This window comes from Frankliniella occidentalis, unplaced genomic scaffold, assembly GCF_000697945.3.
Source record: "Frankliniella occidentalis isolate FOCC.00 unplaced genomic scaffold, Focc_3.1 Scaffold84, whole genome shotgun sequence".
Taxonomy (NCBI): domain Eukaryota; kingdom Metazoa; phylum Arthropoda; class Insecta; order Thysanoptera; family Thripidae; genus Frankliniella; species Frankliniella occidentalis.
This window is the reverse complement of record NW_026267213.1, coordinates 803,507-819,865: the sequence shown is the minus strand read 5'-3', so window position 1 is coordinate 819,865 and position 16,359 is coordinate 803,507. Positions and strand designations below refer to the sequence as shown.

Below are 16,359 nucleotides of genomic sequence, written 5' to 3'. Positions count from 1 at the left end.
GGGGGGGGGTCGTGACACATTGCCTACCCATCAGGCGTCTTATTAAGGGCATCGTGACCCAGACCCCCTTGACACGCTCCTTCCCGCTCCCGCCTACTCAATCGAGTGTAAAGGCTAATACATACTCCCCAGTGTTGCGGGTTTGCATACCCAAGGGGCCAATGCGCCTTACGGGCAGATCGGGTAGGCAAACCCGCATCACTCTGGTGTATTGCCTTTACAGACGGCACAGACTGTCCCATACTCGATGTCAGGGGCCCCGTACTTTTGTTTTGGTTATGCTGTTCCGCTTCCACGCGTGTGGGCGGGTTGCCCACTCACTCGGCGCTTTTAACAACGACAACCAACGGACCTGGACAGGGTCTAACATAAGTGGGAGGAAGGGGGCAACATGCAATTTTTTCTTTGCACACTTACAGGGATATGTAGTGCATTTTTCATTTTTCCTGCAGGGGAGACCTGTTCGCCCTTACCCCCCTTACCCCGGGTCCAATCGGGCCAACCGCCAATACACCGGCGATAAAGAGATCATTGTTGCAGCCTGGCTTAAAATGAATGAGCGCTTTGGCAGATTTGAAGTTATTGGACCTTAGGGAACTAGTCCGTGCAGATCGCAAGTCTGCGATGGCAGTTCTTGCCCAGAGGCAAAGGCGTCATGGACCCACCGTCGTAGTGACGCACACGATGAAAGAACTAGACCGCGCTCAGTTCGCGCACTTCAACTGCCTTTCGCATCCGAGCTGAGTTTACAGGGTGGCGGAGAAACAGCCAGGCGAATAACCATCATCTAAATCGCAAAGCCATCTCTATCAGATCTAGATTCACGCAGCTGTTCCGTTGTTCCTCTTGCCGCCTTCCTGAGCTCGGTGCTGACGTCAAACGCCACCCGACCTACAGCGTGTGTAGTCCCGCCCCGCTGCCCGCGGGCCGGGCCCCGCGCACGCAGAGGGCAGCCCATGGCCAGCCACCTGTGCAGCATATCGCCTCTGGTTGAGCCCTACATTTTTCTCCTCTCCGCCCATCCTGGCCTGTTCCAGGTGATTCCAGGCGCAGCTCCAGGTCGGAGCATTCGGTCGTCAAGGACGAGTGAACACTTTGGAAACGCGCGATATTTCCAGGAATCTGAGGCAAGTGGGCGGGGGAGGAGGACAAATTGGTATCCGGAGGGGGTACGAGATTGGGCGGGGGGATGGGATGGGGGCACCTCAAATGCCCTTGTCTAATTTAAGATGGCTGGGCGAGCAAAGGATGCAGACGCGCATCAGACAAGAAGGGACGTCGGTACCCAACCAACACACCTAATGAGAGAGTGGGCCTATTTTAACTCCAGTTCCATGAATTTTCTTGTGTTTACATCCGATGGAGGGCGATCGGAGTCGGAGAGCTCCCGAGGGGCGGGGAAGGAGAGGAAGGGGGGAGGGGCAGTACCCCGTCAGCTGTTAGGGAGCGGCCGTGACGGGGAGCTCTCTGATCGTCGTCCACAAAAGAACAGTCTAGAAATTTTTTGCGGTTTCAATTAAGGAGGAAGTGGGCAAGTGTTTAAAAACAAAAAGTGCACATTATATTTTTTTTTTGATTTCTCTAGAATATTCCTTTATTTTCAGTCAATTTGTAATTTTATTTTAATAAAATACCTATAAATATTTTTGCATAATAATACTAATGCTGTTAAGTCAGTCTTTTCAATACGCTAAGAACTAAAAAAAAAAAAAAAAACAAACATAGTTGTTGTCCCAATTAAAATATACAATGCAGATCTTAAATGTTTCATTATGTAAAACTTTTAGTGAGCAAGGTTGTTACAACACTGAGAAGGAAGTACACTCCAGTCATAGTCGTAAGCAGGCCGTTTTTCAAATTCAACTTTGCACAAGCGCCCATTGTTTGTTAATGTTTCGTGAGTATTATAAATTTCAGAGATTTCCTGGGGATGAGTGATAAGATACTGGTTAGAGCACCCTCTTGATGCCCACTCCGTGTCAAACCGAACATCATGAACACGAGTGACATTAAGGGGTGCAAGCCATGCTCCAACTGCAACATCTTCATTCTTAAATAGGCTGTAAATTAGAAACACACAAAAGAATTTTCAATTGTATTGGGAAAAACAAAGTATAGGGTTAAAGCAATTAAATAGAATACTCACTTTAAAAGCAAATAATTTTGAGCCAAATAATGCACTAGTTGTCTTGAAATAATATATCCACCTCCTCTAGCATATGGCAGATATCGATCACATAAATTCCAACTGGTTTCCTTCCATTTTCCCTTTTGACGGACCTGAGCCCGACCATTAAAATATCCCCAATACAATTTGTCGGCATCAGCTTTCTGCATCAACTCTTTCATCAGATTTCTAATGTTGACGTAACTATCATCATCCACTTTCAAAACAAAATCAAATTCGAAATTGCTGTCTGCCCATGACAATGAAACAAGTAATTTCTTTGTGAGCAAATTGTAATCCTCCTCAACTTCAGGGAGAATTAATAAATCGGAATAATGTTGATGCTCTATCTGCAATTTATTTAGCTCATTCTTAGACATGGATTTGGTACCAATTGAGAATAAGTATTTAGCGTGATCATGATCAATGAGAGATAACCATGTTCGTCGCAGGGCATGTCTTTTTTCAACATGATCAGGAGCAGATAGAATGATTATGAGTAATGTTTTCTTACTAGATTTAAGACTGACACTCTGATCCTTTTTCATCAAGTACACCTGGTCATCAGATTCCAAACAATCCGATGAGCTAATGAAAAAAACAGTGAACGTACAACCAATGAAAAAACACAGAAGGTACCAAAATAAACGAGTTCCTAACCTATACGGTTTGGTTTTAGATATTAACAATGGCGTTGACATCGACATCGAATAAAAATATGCCCTCAGGGGAACATAAATGCTGTACGCTTAATTGGTGAAGTGATGGCCCGACTGACACTCGTACTATCAGTTCAAATACACCGAAATGTCTCTTTACATTTGACCTAAGCAAAAGTTTTCTATCAACATCAACACAAACTTCTCATATCCTCTTAAAACTGTTGACAACAATGAATTTCTCATAATTACCTTTAACAACAAGTTTTAAGGTTAGGGTTCTTTATTTTGTTCCATCCTGTGATGACAATTTACATTTGAAAACGTTAAGGAATGTCTCTCAGATGACGTAAAATGTCAAGTCTAATTTAGATGAAGTGGTAGTAACATCATGGCAGTGATGGGGGACTTCAAGCAAAGGTTTTCAGGACTGCTAAACAAATTGGTTAGTTTTTTGTGTCACTTGTCAGACTGTTACATTTAATTGCCCCCTTTTCTTTGTCATAATTTTATAATCATCATCCTCATGCAATATTGTCGTCCCCTCTTAGTCGTGCATGCATTTAAGATTTGTGCTAGTTGGTACAGATATCTGTTGTCCACTGCCATATTCTGGCTCCAGGTCTTGCATATGTTCCCATCAAATGCCATACTTCTATTTTCGCAGGGGAACCAATCAAGATTATCACTGAGCAGTCCTTCTGAGGAGATTCTAAAGCCGATCACAAGTGAAAGCAATGTTAATACTATCAAGAAGGAGGACGAGAAATCTCTCGAACACCCCATTGAAATTCTGTCTGACGATGAAATTTTGGAGGCAGTAGAGAAAGATTACTTCAAAGATACAGGTTTTGATCCGAGCAGGCACGAATTGAAGGTTTGTTACTTTAATTTAATTTAATAATTTTCCATAATATACTAACTCTCTAAAGCTGTTAGTTTTATTTTTTTTACAAACAAAGAAAATTGGTCCAAAGCTTAATTGTGAAGAAATTTTAGTTCAATCTGAACGACTTCATAGACAACAGAAAGTTGTATCCAAAAAGGTGTTGTCACAAATTCTAACGAATCAAAGGGCCTGTAATGAGGAATTTGAAAGGTACAAATTCCAATTTTGCCATAATGTGTTGGATGTTTTCTTTTGTTATAAGTTCCTTAGTACTCAATTGACTCATTTCTATTAATTGTCTAGAATTCAAAATCTGCAATCGCTCCTGCGAGAAACATTGATTATCTGTCGAGATGGGCGGTCCAAACTGAACATGGGTAAACAGCAGCTAACCACCACAAGTTTAGGCATACTTGCTAACTACCGCAAAAGACAATTACTCCGAGATCTACTGAATTCGTTGAATACTATTAAAACACTTGTGAGTACAAATCACTAAAATTTTTAGTTCAGTTAGATAAATTCTAACGAAAGACAAATTTACTTCAGGCCACCACAATGGTCTTAAATTACATATGTATTTCTTTTCACCCATCTTAGCAAAGATCTGAGGAGCACATCCAGGTTTTATTGAGTGAAAATAGGTATGAAGATGCAATCAGCCAATTGCTTGAATGTCAGTCTGCTGCTGCTTCTCTGCGGCGTTTCGCTTGTGTAGCAGCTTTGAGTGGTAAGCTTCAAGATACACTAGTCATGACCGAAGAACAACTGGATGTGGCTTTAGGAAAGGTAAATATTGTAACCTACCAATTTTGATGTAGGTATAGTTTTTGTGTAATGTGTAATGGTCCTTATGTTCATTGCCTTTCCTTAGTTTTCTTTGTCTTTGCGGATCAATTGCCAAGAAAGAAGTTAAGTCATTCTAATAAACACTTTCCTTTCCTATTAACAGATTTGTGAAAAATTTGATGAAACATTATATGGGCAGCTGCAAGCAGCCTATGCCCAGTTAGGCAAGACTCAAGCTGCAATGGATCAACTACATATGCATTTTACATCTGCTATCCAGAACACAGCTCTGAAAGTTATTAAGAATTTTGTAGGCAAATCTGTACAGGGTGCAATTACCAGTGGCAAGCAATACAATGAGCTGTGTAAGGTGTGTACCACCTAGTCTTCTAATATTTGTAAATCAGTTGTTTTTTTTGGTGTTTTTTTTTTTTTTCAATTTAAGTGATGACAGGAAAATTTAACTGTGTATTCTAATTGTGTTTTTTTTCCCCCATTTTTTACTTGCTTAATTCTTTCTGAACAGAATGTTAAAGAAGAAAATTTCATTCCTTGTTTACAAGAGCTATGCACAAGTTTATGGAGAATTGTTTGCAGTCATCATAGAGTTGCTCTTTGGCATCAGAAACATTTACTTGACAGCAGCTCAGCAAGTAAGAATTAAAAATCACAGTAATTCTTTAAATTCTTTGAAATTACGCTTTTGGGTACTATGTCACGAATATATCCATGCACATTTAGACAAGGGGACTGAATTGGAAGTGAGCTTCACAAATGAATACATCCGACAGAAAATGGAAAGCATGCAAGCTAGAATATGGCATGATGTGCAAGCTCGCTTTTCTACTTACCTCTTTTCAAGTGACCTAGCTTCATTCAAATTTGACAACTTTCTTCAAGTCTTGGGTCTTGTGCACAGGTACTGAAAACTAGTCATGTTTTAATTGGAAAGTAAACTAGTGCCTCTGCCTCATAGCATCAGATAATACTTGTCTAATTGTTACTTTTTTCTAGATTAATGGAAGTTGGAGAAGAGTTCTGTGGCAGTCAGTCAGAAGAACTGCAGAAGTCAGTTAGACTGCAAAGTGAAAATTATTTTGGAAAATATCACGTAGGTTGTTTGGAGGAGCTTCGTATTTTCCTAGAAAATGAAAGCTGGACACATTGCCCTGTGAAGAATGACTTCTCGTGCCTACAGCTTCAGGTATATTGTGCCTGTCCAGTCTATGGGCTTATCATGTTAAGATTATTCTCTGAAATTTGTTTTTGATTTTAGGAATTTCGCTCTTTGAGAGGTGTAATTCAAAATATTCACCTGCATGAGCAACAGAAGCTACAACAGAGCCCAGACAGTAGTAACCAATCCCAGGATGGTAGTTCAGTTGCTGGAGGATTCTTTGCTAAATTTGCAGAATCTGGCACTCCATTTGATTTAACAACCTTTGATTTGCAAGAAGAGGACATTCTTGCAAACATTATTGTGAGTAAATTTTTAATTATTTTTAAAATGATTTGGAGGGAATCGAGTATTTTAGTTGTGACAAAAACTAATACATTCTCATTGATTCCTCTGTCGACAGGATGAGCCTTCTGGATACTTCAGTGATGATAGCGATGAGGATGTTCCTGAAGAGCTGAGAGGGGATTTTGTTGATGAAGGTCATGGTGAAAATACAATGCATTCAAGGTTAGTATTGTAGTAATATATTCTTAAGCTGCCAATATGAAACCGATGCATTTTCTAATCTATAATTGTGATAAGTGTGATTGTTGATTCAATGATTCTGTATTTGGCCAGTTAAGTTTAGGTAGCTGATTCCATGTCATTGTGGAATATAGTCAGTGTGGGGTGTTAGTAGTACTAGAAGTTTAGGAAGGATCTTTTCCTACGACATTAAATGTTTCTCTTACATTTTCCTTCAGCGAGGAGCTTGAAGTTCAGTTTGAAAACTGTGAACGTGTACGTTTTGAACCCAAAAAGTGAGTTTAATTTATTAGTTGAAATATTAGGTAAAAGTATGCTCTGAAATCATTAATGAATGAAGGAACTGTATATGTAGAACTTCAAAATAGGGATTTTAAAATTAATGAGATGTTGCATGTGGAGTGGCAGCATGCAGGGCTTTTTCCCTGTGTGGGTAGCAATGTTTTGTTTTCATCTTTGTACTACTGTATGCGTATTTACCTAAATGGTGCCGTAGTAATTTTCCTCGAGTACTCTGGTATACTTTTTTATACCTTACAATTTCAATTTAAAAATTTCAGGGCAACTAGAGGAACCAAAGGACGCTCTCGGCCGCCACAGGGCCCATTACTTACAAATACTACATTAACTGTTTTAAGGCATTGTGGAAAGTATTTACAAATGAGTCGACTATTACGCACTGTTGCAATGGATGTCATAATATGCTTGACCCAGCTCTTTCAGTATTATCTTTATGCAGTGCACACATTCTTCACATCTGATTTGGTAAGAACACATTTTCCAGAGTGTGACTTTTATTACTGATAATTCGTTTTATACATACTTATTATTTCCGGTTAATGTCGTACAAGGAACTGTCATGGTACTGCATTTTTAAAAATTCGCGGCGAATGTCGTGGATCGTTGGCCTCCGAACATTCACCGTATACAAATTTTAAACACATTTTTTTTTTTTTTTTGAATTGCAAAATTAATTGGAGAATCAAGTGGATGATACAAAGCTTATAACTGTGGCAAAAACTGAGAAATTGAAAAGATTTTGTGTAAACTGGTTCTACTTAACATTTAATAATACAATTATTATTAGTTAAGATCTTTGTGTTGAAAACTTGGTGATGGACAGTCCTATATTTTACCTTTTTCTTTCTAGACTGTTGATCAATCAAGCCTATACAGTATAAAACTTCAAGCTACATTAAAACGAATTAACACTGACTTAATTCGTCCAGAAAAACTTCCAAATAGTCTTCAACAAATAAGTCATGATGACAAAAAAAAGGTACTAATTGTGTTTTCAATAATCTAGTTACATCGATTCAAAGTGAGAAATGAACTATAATTCTGGTAACTGCAGTATTTCTTTAGATTTTATTTTATAATTTCAGGTGCCTCAACCTCACATATCTCCCATTGTTAATCTAAATAATGCAGAAAGCTTATTTGGGTTATCAGAACGTGTAGTGGCTGTTGAATCTTTAATATTCTTGGCAGAGCAACTGGATAGTCTGCGACCTTACTTGGAATACTTGGTCCGTCATGAACCAAGGAAACACTTGGTTCAACAATTTTATTTACAAGTAAGAAATTACTAGGAAAAACTGATCTGTAATTTTGACTTGACTTGTTAACTCACAATTTTCAATCTCCAACTTTGTAGATGGTCAGTGTGGCCTCCGACTTGAGATTACCTGTATATGCTTGCATATCTTCAAGGACACTTGATCTACGCTCCATGTTAAACATGATGGGACGTGTTAATTGGGAAATAAAAGAGGTTTCAAGTCAACACAGTCAGTATGTTGATTTCATTTTGCGGGTAAGAAAAAAATGAAAATACTGACAAGCTCCAATGTAGCTTTTTATTTGGCAGTTAATTAGTTCTAATCTGATTTTTTTAAAATAAATTTTTCCTCAGGAGATGCAGATTTTTAGTATGCGTTTAGAGGAGGTGGCCTCTCATTTATTCATTTCCAAAGATGTCTATGATACCCTATGGGAAGCTTTAATTATTGTTTGCTGTAACACTTTTGTAGAAGGGTGAATATCTTCTAAAACTGCTCTTTTACATGGATCTATTTAAATGGTAATGAAGTATTTACTTTTCTTTCTTCTGTTTCTTATAGATTTTCTAATGCAAAGAAGTGTGCAACTGGTGGGAGAGCTCTTATGCAACTTGATTTTACTCAATTTACTTCAAAGCTCCAAAAACTTACTACCTTACGTCCTATTCCGTACAAGGAGTTTGTTGAAGTTTATGTTAAAGCTTACTACCTCCCAGAAGAACTTTTAGAAAAATGGATTCGAGAACACACGGTGAGATTTTTATAGTTTGTGTGTTGCTGTATGAAATTTCATTTGAAGTCTCAAAATGTATAAGCTAAATTAATTAATCCTCTTTCTAGCAATACTCAAGTAAACATCTTCTAACTCTTGTGCATTGCACTTGTCAAAATAATAAGAAGACTCGCCAAAGACTGTCAGGTGTCATTGAAGAGCTTGAACGTCTTGGTTCAATTAAGTAGAATTTTCGTATATCAAAGGTTTTCAATTTTAAAATCTCTACAAGAGGAACTGAAAATGAAACCCATTTTATTTAAGTTGAAAGGATCTTAATTATCCTTGTTAAGAAAGATGTATGCACTCTATGAATACCAAAATGTTTTTCTAATGTCATTTTGTGCACTATTATCAGTGAAGTTTTGACCGTGATTTATATTTTTTGGGTCCATTTTGAATACTCTGTGATTTTTACTGATAGTTTTCAATCTGATTTACATTATGTACTTAAACTTTTTGAATAAGCACTTTGGCCTGAGTTAATGCTCATTACAGAAACTACTTTGATTTTTAAGGGTTTCATGGAAGTGAGTACATTTGCATGCTCCCTTCCATAGAAAAATTACTTAGTCATTTGGTTTAGATCTGTTTCCAAGTTATCTGTCTAATTTTTGGAGGGCTACTAGTAGTAGGTTCCTTAAGTTAGATTGTCTGTCAAATCTAGAGAGAGAAATAAATGCTTAGTTATAACTTTTTTCTTTCTGTGAATACTCATTCATTGTGTTTTTAGTGTTCAAATAAGCATGACATGCAATTTGGGGGGTAATGATCTGATTAGTTTGTATGCTGTTGAATGAATAATATTTTTTTTTTAAAGTGGAGATGGTGTAGGCAAGGCATTCCATATTTTGTTACTGAATTCATCCACACAATTTGGAGTTCCTTTTAAAACTTTTTCCCCCAAGGCTGATTGGCTGCATGACATGGTAGTAGAAACTTCCACATGGATTTTTCTGCATTATAAATTTTAGCATGTACTTGATTATATTAATGAAATAATTCTGATTTTGATACATAATCTGTAAATAATACTGTGCATGACAGTATGATGATTGTGGTGGTATGTTTAGTAAAAGCGTGTTCCCTCAATGTATGCTATTTGCATGGTTCAAGAATTTAATTGTTATACTACTAAGCAAATGAAAATGTCAGATTTTTAACAATATGTATGAGATGTTACTGTATTTATTTTTGTTATGTGTATCAAAATGTATGTTATCCTTACACCACCTTTTATCAAAGGGTGGTAATTGTTGTCATCTGTTGAAGATGTACTGACTTATCATTCATACTGATTTGTTGACTTTCATGTGGCATGGCTAAAACTGAACTCACATTCCCAATGTAGATTGATATGAAAAAGAATATTAGAATACATTTAAGCATATTGTGTTTTTATCCAAAATTGTTTCTCTTTTTGTGTTATCCAAACTTCCCCTGAGATCACTTACTTTAACCTAGGTCTTTCCTTTACCTTTCTTTTTTGTCCCTTTCTGTCCTATTTTCCCCTTTCTCCTCTTCTTTTTTTTCTTTTTCTTGTCCTTTTTAGGTTTTGTTGTCCTAATGCCAGCTCTGAAACTAACTCCTCTCCACCAAGCTTGAATAGCAATAATACTCTTCATTACAGTCTTCTTTTCTTCATATTGTGCTCTTAGCCCAGCAGCTTCCCTTACTATTTTAATACGACGTCTGTCCTACAAAAGGATTTTTCAGTCAGCTGTCTGTTAAAAACTGGGCGCATATGATCTTTTCACACTTACTTCCTCTACGAGCTCCCTTCGCTCCTCTTTTTGTTGTTCAAGTTTACTCTTCAGTTGCATATTTTCTGTCTCTCGCTGCATCATTTCAGCATCATACAGGTCAGTCCAGTGATCCAGATCCTTTCTTAGTATCTGGAATTTTACACTTCTCAAGAAACAGTATTCCATTTGCCAACACATCTCTCGATTTCTACTGACCTCCGTGTCTTTTTCTAGAAAACGCATAACTTCAGTATGAATGCGCTCTTCATTTGGTCCATCTGGATCTTGAATTCGTTCTATTGCATCATGAAGTGTATCCTCTTTGTGGCCCAGTACAAGTCCTTGTTGTTCTCGTCTATTGTGTTCCCAAGCATTTGCATATGAAATAGAAAGTCCTCCAAGCAAGTAAGTGTCATGTAAGTTACTCTACAGTAAAAAAGAGAAGTTTTACACGTCCATCATGGGAAATAAGTAAAAAAGCTGCTTGAATTTAACTTCAATTCTTACCGTCAATAACTCTGTCTTGTCCTCCCAAAATGTTTTCTGATCCAGCATGTTCTTCCGGTCATTGGAAAGCTGTTTTAACAGCTCTTGTCTTCTTTCTAGTTCCTCTTCATGCTGCTCAAGCAATTTGTGTTCATCTGCTATCATAGCACTATGCCAATCGAGAGATGTGCGTAAAGTTGAAAAGCTGCCAGTGTCCCGAAGTTCTGCTAAAACAGCATCCAAAATTCCCCCACAAAACTGGCTGCCAGGTAATTTCCATTATAAAGTTTCATTCAATGATTTCTGTTCTGTGGCCACAAACAAAAATATTGGTCTTCAATCTCACCGATCGCGTTGAACCTTCAGCAATGCCTCTGTTTGTGAAGGCCATCTCCCAGCCATCTCTGGATACTTTTTCGGCAAAGGTGGCTGTTTACCAAAGCGAACTTCTAAATCTCTGAAGTTTTCATTCCAGTCTCCTTCAATCTCAGGAAGGGTTTTTCCTAGAACGGTCAGCTGGTCAACAGCATTCTCCAGTACTGAGGCTACTGCCCGCGCCTCTAGCTGATCCAATTGTGGACGATAGCGTTTTCCAAAACACAAATGAGAAATCTTATGAGTTGGTTCAGGCTCTTCCCCAAAACACAGGTGAGACTCCTCACATATGATTGACATTGTGATCTGTTCTTTTATCCACTAGTTAACACTAGTTTACCATTGTCCTGAACTACTGTTTGACTGCATTGTTGTTGGCTGTTGCATAGAAAGGAAACTTTCCATTGTTACAAGTAGAAATTGATTTTTGGCATACTCTACATATTGTATTGCATAGATATTAAATAGATTAATAAAAAAAAAATAATGACAATAAAAAATATTGATGGGTGTGGTTCAATAAAAATTTATATTTCAAGATCAAGTCATCTGAAACATTTTACAATTGGTTACCAAATGGATCAAAAATTAACATTCCAGTCTGTTTGCATAATTTATCCCATAGTAGGAGCATATTTTTTAACCATGTCACGATAAAGTTGAAAAATTTCAGTTGAAGCTGTTCTACATCTTAGAAGGGCTTCCTGATACTGAGCCTCAGTAAATCTTCCATGTGTGCTTGAGGACACTATATTTTTATCCACATTATCAAATGCAAACATTAAACTGGCACAAGAGTCCTAAAAATTAAGAAAAGTAGTGTCAGTCTATTTGTTTCATTAACTTGACCAACATTCAATGGTCGCAGCTTGATGAGGACAAACCTTTAACTGTTTGTTGTCTGGATCTAATATAACTTCACCAGTTTTATTGATCATGCAATGTACTGCAGCAACAAGAAACTTCATTGACAATCCTGAATTCATTAGTGCTAAACACCCTGCATTTATAGCACAAGCAAGTAACTGGAAAATACATGAAATAGATTTTAAGAATGTTGTTTCCATTGAAGTACACAGCTACTGTATTATTAAAAACTTACTCCTCCAGAATCCTGCATTTCCTGCACTGATATGGAGATAAGAGTTCGGGGGTACTGTGATGTTAGGACCGCAGCTTCAAAAGTATTTTGCAATGTTGTCTCACATAGACGGTCAGATACACCTTAACAGAAAAGAAGATCAAATGTTAAGTTCCACCATTTGATGGCTAAAGGGAAAGTACATTACGACACAAAAATATGATGGTTTAAACTAATGTGAAAGATATACATACACGGTAATCCACTTTTAGGGCGATATATCCCCTCAACGGTGGCTTTTTCAATGTGTATTTTATTTGGCTTCACTTCAATGGGTCCATAAACTCCAGCGATAGCGGCAGTTTCACCTTTCAGACAAAGAGACATGACTTCACCTACTTCTGATCAAAACATGTGACGTCCAGGCCAAACAATTTTCGGACATTAATACAATACCTTGAGTAACAATGGCACTTCCATCTGGTCTACTAAGTACGTTTAATTCACAGTAGAATGGTCTTAACTTATGATCTTCTCCTGAGGCCTGACCTGACATATCTGCCATCTAGTTGTGATAAAATATAGAGGAAAGAATTCAATAACCTGCTGTTGCGATTTTCAATTCACTGGAAAACCTAACCTACAACCCACGTACGTAAACAACGCCGTTATTGGCAGCTCACGAAATTACGTTATATAGAGTTCGTGCAATAGCGATCCGTTATGTTTGGACCGAGTCACTGCCGGTGAAACGACAGATAACTTTCTGAGTACAGCAGAAGACGCAAGTCGGAGTTTTAAGTTACCAAAACACGTGAATTTTATGGTTAAGATCTCCTATGTGTTTAAACCGAGGACCGAGGAAATACTCGAGTATTGTTATTGATCAAGATATAATAAAGAGCCTAACCTCTGTTTAGATCTGTGACAACGGCGTCGAGGCGCGGCAATTCAAACTGGGAATGAGGAACGTACAAGATAAATTGTGTTTTTAAAAGCCCATTCACGAAATACTGTCTGACAAATGAATATAATTCATTGAATATATTTGTAGGGGCTGATTTAAAACACGCATTCAGCGGAAAAGTAGAAAGGAAGTTCTGGAATGCCCCAATAACTCTTTATAGGCGCTGGCTGATGTGGTACTCAAACGTCGACTCTTTTCATACTTCAGTATCTCAATATTTCGCATATTGCACGTACTCTATACAATGCAGCTTGCATCGTCTGCTTGAAGATGTCTTCTGCTTAGAGTGAAGACCTAGCCGTCGTTTTTACACATCAAAATTGGTGGAATTGATATTAACTTAAATTCTGTTGAATGAGAAGTGGTTGGAAAAAACGGAGTGCACGTTGTGGAGGCCCTGAGGGTTCAGTCAAATAGACCTGAATGTTTGTACTTGGGATTTATTGATTTTGTGACAGGTGTACACTTTAACTTTATCAGTCTTGACTTATAAAGGAAAGAATATTACAAAATGAGAGCCATTGCGTGGTCTGTGTGGGTGTTCATTAACTTTGTTTTCCTCGGCATGTGTGGCTTCTTTTATGTTCTCTGCTCTCAGTATTGGGGTTATGTGGAGAAAAGACATGCTTATATGGATACTTATTACAATAAACGTACTAACATTGGTCAACACCATATTCAGTACTATGCGGAAACTGACAACCATTCGGACCACTTGAGGCAAGTTATAGATAATAAAGCTAATGATGTATATCCTGAAAGAAAAGTTCGTGCATCACCTTTAGCCCGTGATCGTCATGAGTCACAACGAAGTTCAGAAAAAAAAGGGGCCACCCCGGTTGAGCCTACAAGTAAGACAGACAAAGTTAATCAAGCATTAAATGAAAAAATTTCTAAACATAAGAGCCAGTTGATGATACAGCTTAGAAGAGTATTGCATGATGAAAGCAGTGTATTTAAAGCAAGAGGTGAAGGAAGTAATCCATATAATGTAGAGTATGTCGGCCCCAGAGGACCATATGATAAAAAGTCTGCCCGAGAGTTGGTGTGTTCTCTCAAGAAGAAAGGACTGATAAAGATGATCCAGAAGGAAGATGAGCCTTTTAAATCAATGGGCTTGGGAGTTCAATTTCCCATTGAACCGGTGTTTGAAGATGATAAGATATTTGAGAGTTGTGCAGTTGTTAGCAGTGCAGGCTCACTCCGTGGATCAGAGCTTGGAGAAACTATTGGTAAGGACTGGTGAAAAAACTAGTAACTTAAGAAATATATGAGGAGGATTACAATGATGTTACACTTAGAATTGTTGGTGATGAGATTTTTCTCCTATTCAGATAAGCATGATGTTGTGCTACGCTTTAATCATGCTCCAACTCATGAATATGAAGTTGATGTAGGACGCAAGACATCTGTACGCATTGTAAACTCCCAAGTTATTTCAAAACCAGAATTCAATTTCTTGGAGTCACCTCTTTATAGTAATATTAAAATTGTTGCCTGGGACCCATCTAAATACAACCACTCAATGGAACAGGTAATGCTTTGAATTATGCTTTCACTAGAATAATCAGTACTGTTGCTGTACCTCCTTTAACATTTGCCCTCTCTCATACAGTGGTACCAAAATCCAGATCATGACATCTTCACCTCATACTTCAAACACCGTTCGTTGAAACCTGAAACAAATTCTTATATTTTAAATCCAACATCCCTTTGGGATCTTTGGGACTACATTCAAGCTCACATGCCACTCCGTATTAGACGTAATCCACCATCATCAGGATTTCTGGGTATGTGGAGCATGAAAAATCAGAACTGTTCTATTACATCAGGGACATATTTGTCATCTTTATGGTTTCTTCTCAGGTCTGGCTCTACTGCTACCACACTGTGCACATGTAGATATGTTTGAATTCATACCATCATTCCGAATGACAAAAAGGTGCCACTACTATGACAATTTGGATGATATTTCCTGTACTTTTGGTGTATGGCACCCTCTCTCTGCTGAGAAGTTACTCCTGTTATCCATGAACATCGCAAATGAAACAGAAGTTTTTCGTGATGGGTACATTCGGATTCCAGGTTATCAAACTCTGGGATGTGGGGACTAAATACTTGTTACATACTTCTTCAGTATTTGTTTTTAGTATAAAATATCCAAAAGACTAAAAGTTGATCAATTGTAAGATTTTTCCGCTTGTGCCAATACTGTATTAATTTTGTCTTCCTCTCTAAGCAAGTGAAACATCCAAGTTATACTTTTGTTGCACAATACTTGCTCATTTATGCATGATTCCTTAGTTGTTTTTTTTTTGTAGATTATAGATTATTTCTCTTGTGAATTTTTTAAATTTCTAGTCATAATGTAGAGCCCTGTGATATTATATCATTGAGTATCACCAACATTTTATTAATAAAAGTTTTGTTAACTTTGTCATGTAGTTTTTAAATTTGAGGCTGTGTTTCACATGACATTCATTGGTGCTGGTCACCATCAGAAACATACCATTCATAAATTGATTTTTCAATTAAATCTCTATAATTGTGATATTGAACCTTTCATGTTATTTAATGTTACTAACTCTGACCTTTCTTTGACCTTGTAAATGTAATGTCTTTGACAACAGGTCATCAGTAAGTAATTGTTAGTTAGATCTGTCTGTTGATTCAAGGGCAGTTTCAACTCATGTGCAAAGATATTGTCAAAATAATAATAAAATTAAAGTATAGACCCCCCAAAATTGGTCAATTTCTTCCTAATTTTAAAATTATTTGAACATATTTTTGTCGGATAACAATGAGTGTCGGTGGCGGCCCGAGGGCCAAAGGTAGAGGGCAGCATCGGGGAGGCACGAGGCACGCGTATCAGCGGGGGCGTAGCCGGGCGTAGCCGGGCGTAGCCGAAACGCACAAAGCTGCCATAACGGCCGAAAGGTTGGGGGTGGGGCGTTACGTTACAGCCGGGGCCGAGCCGACGGCGCGTAATTGAGAGTATTTGTTAGGTAAATGGCGGGGCTGCCGCGCGCGTTATGACTGCAGCCTCCTCGCCTCGCCCCTCTCCCTCAGGAAAGAATTCAATAACCTGCTGTTGCGATTTTCAATTCACTGGAAAACCTAACCTACAACCCACGTACGTAAACAACGCCGTTATTGGCAGCT

General features: G+C 38.0%; 5 protein-coding genes across 6 annotated transcripts; 2 read left to right on the top strand and 3 right to left on the bottom strand.

The window, feature by feature from the left end:
* Positions 1–1,565: 1,565 nt before the first annotated feature.
* On the bottom strand, positions 1,566–3,025 carry LOC113218242 (beta-1,3-galactosyltransferase 6). The gene is made up of 2 exons (XM_026438507.2): positions 2,147–3,025; positions 1,566–2,060 (listed from the first exon to the last, which is right to left on the bottom strand). The coding sequence occupies exons 1-2, from the start codon at positions 2,872–2,874 to the stop codon at positions 1,784–1,786; spliced, it is 1,005 nt and encodes a 334-aa protein (XP_026294292.1). The 5' UTR covers positions 2,875–3,025; the 3' UTR covers positions 1,566–1,783.
* A 48-nt stretch (positions 3,026–3,073) lies between these two features.
* Positions 3,074–9,951, top strand: LOC113218231 (syndetin). 2 transcript variants are annotated; one of them, XM_026438492.2, is made up of 19 exons: positions 3,074–3,271; positions 3,494–3,703; positions 3,789–3,925; positions 4,019–4,196; positions 4,316–4,504; positions 4,668–4,874; positions 5,031–5,157; positions 5,246–5,423; positions 5,519–5,708; positions 5,781–5,984; positions 6,085–6,191; positions 6,428–6,484; positions 6,770–6,974; positions 7,360–7,488; positions 7,595–7,786; positions 7,867–8,025; positions 8,125–8,246; positions 8,333–8,522; positions 8,612–9,951. In XM_026438492.2, exons 1-19 carry the CDS (start codon positions 3,218–3,220, stop codon positions 8,729–8,731), a joined length of 2,955 nt encoding a protein of 984 aa, XP_026294277.1. In that variant the 5' UTR covers positions 3,074–3,217; the 3' UTR covers positions 8,732–9,951. The 2 variants fall into 2 exon arrangements, with proteins under 2 accessions (XP_026294277.1, XP_026294278.1); XM_026438493.2 differs by lacking the exon at positions 6,428–6,484.
* Positions 9,952–9,990: 39 nt separating this feature from the next.
* On the bottom strand, positions 9,991–11,666 carry LOC113218234 (dynein regulatory complex protein 9-like). Its single transcript, XM_026438496.2, has 5 exons — positions 11,121–11,666; positions 10,796–11,036; positions 10,505–10,714; positions 10,307–10,438; positions 9,991–10,240 (listed from the first exon to the last, which is right to left on the bottom strand). The coding sequence occupies exons 1-5, from the start codon at positions 11,447–11,449 to the stop codon at positions 10,004–10,006; spliced, it is 1,149 nt and encodes a 382-aa protein (XP_026294281.1). The 5' UTR covers positions 11,450–11,666; the 3' UTR covers positions 9,991–10,003.
* LOC113218235 (exosome complex component RRP46) lies at positions 11,660–12,896 on the bottom strand. The gene is made up of 5 exons (XM_026438497.2): positions 12,687–12,896; positions 12,485–12,598; positions 12,252–12,373; positions 12,034–12,174; positions 11,660–11,949 (listed from the first exon to the last, which is right to left on the bottom strand). Exons 1-5 carry the CDS (start codon positions 12,793–12,795, stop codon positions 11,764–11,766), a joined length of 672 nt encoding a protein of 223 aa, XP_026294282.1. The 5' UTR covers positions 12,796–12,896; the 3' UTR covers positions 11,660–11,763.
* Positions 12,897–13,441: 545 nt separating this feature from the next.
* On the top strand, positions 13,442–15,941 carry LOC113218232 (beta-galactoside alpha-2,6-sialyltransferase 2). Its single transcript, XM_026438494.2, has 4 exons — positions 13,442–14,429; positions 14,532–14,731; positions 14,813–14,987; positions 15,064–15,941. Exons 1-4 carry the CDS (start codon positions 13,709–13,711, stop codon positions 15,309–15,311), a joined length of 1,344 nt encoding a protein of 447 aa, XP_026294279.1. The 5' UTR covers positions 13,442–13,708; the 3' UTR covers positions 15,312–15,941.
* Positions 15,942–16,359: the final 418 nt, after the last annotated feature.

Coding starts and splice junctions, on each gene's coding strand:
- LOC113218242 (XM_026438507.2), bottom strand. CDS start 2,874: ATGTCGATGTCAACGCCATTGTTAATATCTAAAACCAAACCGTATAGG. Junction 2,061..2,146: donor CAAAATTATTTGCTTTTAAA/GTGAGTATTCTA, acceptor TCTAATTTACAG/CCTATTTAAGAATGAAGATG.
- LOC113218231 (XM_026438492.2), top strand. CDS start 3,218: ATGGCAGTGATGGGGGACTTCAAGCAAAGGTTTTCAGGACTGCTAAAC. Junction 4,505..4,667: donor TGGATGTGGCTTTAGGAAAG/GTAAATATTGTA, acceptor TCCTATTAACAG/ATTTGTGAAAAATTTGATGA. Junction 5,158..5,245: donor ACTTGACAGCAGCTCAGCAA/GTAAGAATTAAA, acceptor ATGCACATTTAG/ACAAGGGGACTGAATTGGAA.
- LOC113218234 (XM_026438496.2), bottom strand. CDS start 11,449: ATGTCAATCATATGTGAGGAGTCTCACCTGTGTTTTGGGGAAGAGCCT. Junction 11,037..11,120: donor CTGAAGGTTCAACGCGATCG/GTGAGATTGAAG, acceptor ATTACCTGGCAG/CCAGTTTTGTGGGGGAATTT. Junction 10,439..10,504: donor TTCTAGAAAAAGACACGGAG/GTCAGTAGAAAT, acceptor GTAAAATTCCAG/ATACTAAGAAAGGATCTGGA.
- LOC113218235 (XM_026438497.2), bottom strand. CDS start 12,795: ATGGCAGATATGTCAGGTCAGGCCTCAGGAGAAGATCATAAGTTAAGA. Junction 12,374..12,484: donor CCCTAAAAGTGGATTACCGT/GTATGTATATCT, acceptor TTTTCTGTTAAG/GTGTATCTGACCGTCTATGT. Junction 11,950..12,033: donor CAGACAACAAACAGTTAAAG/GTTTGTCCTCAT, acceptor CTTAATTTTTAG/GACTCTTGTGCCAGTTTAAT.
- LOC113218232 (XM_026438494.2), top strand. CDS start 13,709: ATGAGAGCCATTGCGTGGTCTGTGTGGGTGTTCATTAACTTTGTTTTC. Junction 14,430..14,531: donor AGAGCTTGGAGAAACTATTG/GTAAGGACTGGT, acceptor TCTCCTATTCAG/ATAAGCATGATGTTGTGCTA. Junction 14,732..14,812: donor ACAACCACTCAATGGAACAG/GTAATGCTTTGA, acceptor TCTCTCATACAG/TGGTACCAAAATCCAGATCA.